Genomic DNA, 6,157 nt, shown 5'->3' with positions numbered 1-6,157 from the left:
TTGTTTTATAATGAGACTAATTATGTAAAAGAGTCTCAAACATATAAAAACTTGCTGAATAGATGTGTCACTAGGCTTGATAAAGATCCTATTGTAGGATTGAAACGTTGCTGTTATTTTGGATTGAATAAACCACCATTTTTTTCATGTTGGAGTGCTGCAAATTTTCTTTTGCTATACATTATTATACGTCCGAGGATCGGGACGTTTTTGCCTGGCACCTGGTCGATTATTCCTATGTGAGTGCTGCTGTCTTCTTGTGTGCTATATTTGGATTCCATTAGCTTGCACCACGTTTTTTCAACCATCATTTACTCGTTTAACATGGAGCAGGTCAATATACCTGCTGGGAATGTTTCATCCAATACTGCTGCTGTTTTTACTGAAGAGGACATTGAAAGAATCCTGAGTGGAGCGGAGGGTGATGTGTCATTTTTAAGTGTTCCTTCTATTACTGACATCAAGAGAAATCTGGAATTTGAGTCACGACGTCTGATTAATGTTGAATTACATCTACTCACATTGGGACAATACTATAGAAACAACATGATCCCACGGGGGATGAGAATTTTACTTAAACCAACGATGCATATGCAACACGAAGAGTTCAGGAATAAAAATGAGCAACTCGCTAGCAAATATGCCTTGGAAACTATATTACTTAATATGGATTTTTTGCAGAGAGATCTGAGATCTTTAAGGGTGAAAGCACAAGATTTGGAGAACACACTTAAATCGTTGGTGCAAACTGATGATTTTAATATACACATGGAGAAATTACGTATGACGCTCAATAAAGTGAGGATGGATATAGAAGAAACCAAAAAGAAGAAATGGTTCCGTGATCAAACAGATTATTCCATGGGACGTGTTTACACATGGGACAATTCTCTCAATTATGCTGATGGAGCCTTCAGACGTGACAACAAAAGAAGCAATGAACCGGCTTTCAATAAAAGCGATTCCCGTAATCAATTCCATACTAAGAAATATCCTCCAAGTAATAATGAAGATTTTTTAGATTCCAGTCCACTGGACAAATCAAAAAGAAGAAAACCAGACGAGCAGGTCGTAGGAGAAGCAGAGGAAGGAAGAACCCGTTTTCAAAAATCTACTCATCAGAAAGGGCAGAAACCGGTGCAGGACAGCACCAAGAGGACTCTGCCCAAACCACAGTGGTAAATATCTCTCAACATCAATTGTCTCATACACAATTACAATTATTATCAAAAGGGTTGTCATTTTGCCCTAATCAGCATATTGATTGGTTTCAATTAGAGTTGGATATTTACAGTTTTGTTAGAGCTGTTAAATTGAAGGTTTGGTTTGAAACACAACCGGTTAATCCAGTAATACAGGATACCCTTCCGATACTATCACTTAAAAAACTGGGGTTATTTAATAAGAGTGTGTTCCAACCTCCTATAACATCACATGCGATAGAAACCTTTAGAGAACTAGTACAGAAAGATATTGCTTTACTTAGGTCTCAAACGAGTGAATTGAGCTTTAAACAGCCTAATATGACTACTCTGGATATGGTGGCATTAGATGAGTTGATCCATAACCATGATCTCACTATAAAACCTGCTGATAAGGGTGGAGCAATCGTGGTTATGGATTCAGATATGTACTTGAGAGAATGCTATAGACAACTAGCAGATACCAATGTATATAGAGTACTAAAAAATGATCCTAGACATGATATTTCAAAAAGAATTACTTCACTTATTAAAATAGCTCTAGATGAAGATGTAATTGATCAAATGCTACATAAATTTCTCACTGTTGAATTTCCTGTCACTCCTTGCTTATATATATTACCAAAAATCCACAAAGATTTAATGAACCCACCAGGTCGCCCTATTGTATCTGGCAGGGGTTCATTAACAAGTAACATCTCTATCTTTGTGGACAAAGTGCTGAGAAATTTTGCTATTAACTCCAAATCTTATATTAGAGACACCACTGATTTTCTACAAAAATTAAAATCTATAAAACTACCAGAGGGGTCCATTTTGGTCTCCTTTGATGTCACATCTCTTTATACCTCGATTGATCACAACAAGGGTCTTGATGCTGTACGACGTAAATTATTGACTTCTGACTATGACAATGCTACTTGTGAGTTTATTATTTCATTAGTGGAACTTATTTTGACATCTAACTATTTCATATTTAAAGAGAGTTATTATATACAGGTGAAAGGAACGGCCATGGGGTCTAACATGGCTCCCACGTACGCCAACATTTTCATGGACAACATTGAGGAGGTGTCGGTCTATGTATCCCACCACTTCTCACATGTTTTGAAGTGGTGGCGTTACATAGATGACATCTTCCTCATTTGGACTGACACTGTTACTACATTAATGGATTTTCACAGGTTTCTTAATTCAATAGATGATGAGATTCAATTTACGATGAAACATTCTATGGATAATATCCAATTCTTGGATGTTACTGTATCTATTGTGAACAATATAATCAGAACTAAAATGTACACGAAAGAGACCGATAGGAACACTCTGCTACGATTTGATAGTTGCCATCCGAGAAATATGGTAAGGTCTTTGCCGTATAGCCAAATGATTAGGGCCAAACGTAATACCGACAGACAGGAGGATCTTGATATATCTTTAGACACTATGGTTAGCAACTTTTTACAAAGAGGTTACCCCAAAACATTGCTGTGGACACATAGAAAAAAGATTGATAATGTAGCGAGGGACAGTTTATTGCAGTCTAAAAAACCGTCAACGCATGGAAAACGGAAACGTATTCCATTTATCTCTACTTATAATGATAGGAGTGGAGACATTTCCAAAATTATGAATAGACATTGGCCAATTATCAGCAATAGTTTTGGACACATTGATGTATTGAATAATAATCCACTTATGTCTTATAGACGCCCACAAAATCTTCGAGATAGACTGGTGAAAACCAGAATGCCAGATCATAAGAAAACGATACAACCTATTTTTAAACCACTAAAACCTGGCAATATTCCATGTTACAGATGTGTCAATTGTGCTTTGATGTGCAAAGGGGAATTTTTTAGACATCCGTTGACTGGACAACAGTTTAAAATTAAACACAATTTCACCTGTGATTCAGAGTGGGTCATATATGTGCTATGGTGTCCTTGTGGCCTCCTATATGTGGGTGAAACCACCTGTTCCTTTAAAACTCGTCTAAACAATCACCGTTTCTCTATACGTAAAAAGAAACTTGATTTACCTGTGGCTAAACATTTTTCGGAACATGGTCACAATGAAAGGGATCTAACATTTATGATTCTGGACCATGTTCCTCCATTACAGTTTGGCGGTGATCGCCATCTGGTTTTACACAAAAAAGAATTAAGATGGATATTTTTACTGAACACCTTAAAACCTTGTGGTCTTAATGTAGAATTTGTTGTAGATAGAATTGCCTTATGAGCTCCGCCCCTTTGTGTTCTCTTGATGTTCTCTTCAGTAAGATGATTGTTGACACATTAATATCAATATCTATATCTCATATTTACTGTCAATGTCTTATAAATACTAAAAACAATTATGTTTTGTATTTTTTTTAGATTGGAATACCACTCCCAACAGAACTTCGGAACTTCTTTAATTATTTTTCAATGGTGTTGTACTGTGATATTTGACGGGGCTATGTTCAATGCATCAAGTCTTATTGCATCAATAAAATATATTTATTATTTGAATTGTTTCTAGTCTCCTATTAGGTTTCAAAGTGATAGAGAGATATTAAAATTGAGAGGGATTCTCATGCATTTTTTTTGTCTTATGATATATCATATCACTAGTGTGATAATATGGGTCCGTTACACGTATGAGGATAATGTGACATCCTGGACACGTGAAGACGTGTCTATGTGGTCCCATAACTCTGGGAACAAGATCGTTCTGAGTACTTGGTTGTATACAGAGGTCTTTGAACCCACGTGTGGATCGTCTTTAAAAGCCGACATTAAGCTACTTTTAGATATTCCTAATATCTCCATCACTTACTATAGGGAGCATTTACTAATATATCTGTATTTTTTACATTCATGACTTTTTGACTGACATAGCTGGGTCAAATGATATCTATAATAATGTTACAGCAGTTGCTTAGCAACTCATGATGCCATGATACACGGGGCGGCTCAGTGGAACGCATTGACACGCATTACATCATATGGATGCGACCTATGCTCTCTGCTGCGGAGTGATGAACTACTTCCGCCTCGGGGGATTACACTGATGTGTCAAATTTCAATTACCACGAGGGATGCAGCAGAGTGCTGCAACACACTTGAATGGAGTAGTTGAGTCTGAAGTTCTGATTGGTGAGTGACGATATACCAATATATTTTACACCACTGCTGCATAAATGATTATAATGTAATCAGTTGTTTTTAATGTTTTTGTTATTATGTATTGTTAATCACGATGTCACATACACACTTCTGTATTTTCTGTATCATGTCTATGTTTATGATGATACCGTACACAATTTATGATGTTTGTTTTCATACACTTTGCATTTGATTGTTTTATAATGAGACTAATTATGTAAAAGAGTCTCAAACATATAAAAACTTGCTGAATAGATGTGTCACTAGGCTTGATAAAGATCCTATTGTAGGATTGAAACGTTGCTGTTATTTTGGATTGAATAAACCACCATTTTTTTCATGTTGGAGTGCTGCAAATTTTCTTTTGCTATACATTATTATACGTCCGAGGATCGGGACGTTTTTGCCTGGCACCTGGTCGATTATTCCTATGTGAGTGCTGCTGTCTTCTTGTGTGCTATATATATATATATATATATAAAGGAAAGAGAAATCAGTTTGTAGGTATCAGTTTTAGTTACTGACCAGTGTGAACGTTTAACATAAATCTGTCATTGTTTATGTTTTTCTTCAAGTTAATTATCTGATTAAGATCTATTACTGATTAGGCTATGAAAAGCTTGTTCTCCACACGAAGAGTCCAACTGGGAGCGAAAGGCGTGAGAACCAGATTCTAACAGAATGTGGACGGATAAGGGAATGTGAACCGGTAACACCCAAGGCACTCTTGATGGCTTTTGCATTGATGGTGTATGACCTCACATATGCCCTAAGACTGCAAGGATCGATTTGGTAAGATCTAATTGGTATGTCCCAGGTTTTACAGCTGTTGCTGCTAAATTCTGTTAGAGCTGTTTGATTTGCCTACAGAACAGTCCTGGCAGACCGGTGCCAACCTTATCATACCCGCCTCCCACAAAGAGAACCGACCTTGAGAGGCCTTCCCAGGTAGAACGAACCAGATTAGAGTAAGAAAAAATTGGTTTGAGACACTTGTCAAATAAACATGTGGAATCTGTGTATGTTTCTGTGAGGTGGAGATGTTCTAGGCAATCAGCTGAGATCAAGGTACAAATCCTGCTGAAAGAGTATCACCAAGTGCAAATGAAGTACCCAATAATTACACATCTTCTAGGTGCCATGTCCATTGTAACAGAGAAGTTTTTTTTTTTTCCTTATATAAAGGTGTTTGATGTCGTTTAAGGGCCTGACATTATTGTATGTACTTAGAACAACGTTTATAGTGTATGCGGATGATGTTATCACCAGATTAGTATTTATTTTAACAATTGACAAGAGTTGGGGGTCCCCAGCAAGTGCCAGTAAATATGAACTAAGAGACTTTTAATATGATGAACTCCATCACTGAGATGCGGCAGGCGCAGCCTGAGCCACTACAACGCGTTTATCATGAACAGACGGCAGTGTCACAATTCTAAGCGGCCGCCTAGACAAGTAACTTGCCAGAGAAAGAGTACAGATGCGGAGGGTTCGTGATAGTCACAATACAACTCCACTAATCCGCCTACGTGGGATCTCACCCCAGGCTCATAGCATGAGGTGCTATGTACAGCCTGATGACGTAAACTAAAGGAGACGGTGTCGGACAGATGAGAAGGACCAAACCAAGTCCTGATGACATCAGCAAAGATCAAAGTAAAGACCAAAGACCTGAGTGAATCCGTCAGCAGGATCAAGTATTTTGATAAGTAAAAGTGACTAGGAGGGGGTAATAATAACTCCCCCACTGGACACCAATGTAGTCTGACTCCACAATTGTGTGGGTTACCCTGAGGGTGACAG

The 6,157-nt window shown here is 37.6% G+C and overlaps 1 protein-coding gene across 1 annotated transcript; it reads left to right on the top strand.

The window, feature by feature from the left end:
* Positions 1-29: 29 nt before the first annotated feature.
* Positions 30-4,694, top strand: LOC142684070 (uncharacterized). Its single transcript, XM_075847456.1, has 2 exons — positions 30-1,178; positions 3,584-4,694. Coding segments are annotated over exons 1-2 (855 nt in total). The 5' UTR covers positions 30-324; the 3' UTR covers positions 3,585-4,694.
* The last annotated feature ends 1,463 nt before the right edge of the window (positions 4,695-6,157 follow it).

This window comes from Rhinoderma darwinii (genome assembly GCF_050947455.1).
Source record: "Rhinoderma darwinii isolate aRhiDar2 chromosome 4 unlocalized genomic scaffold, aRhiDar2.hap1 SUPER_4_unloc_4, whole genome shotgun sequence".
NCBI lineage: Eukaryota > Metazoa > Chordata > Amphibia > Anura > Rhinodermatidae > Rhinoderma > Rhinoderma darwinii.
This window is presented reverse-complemented; position numbering and strand designations above follow the sequence as displayed.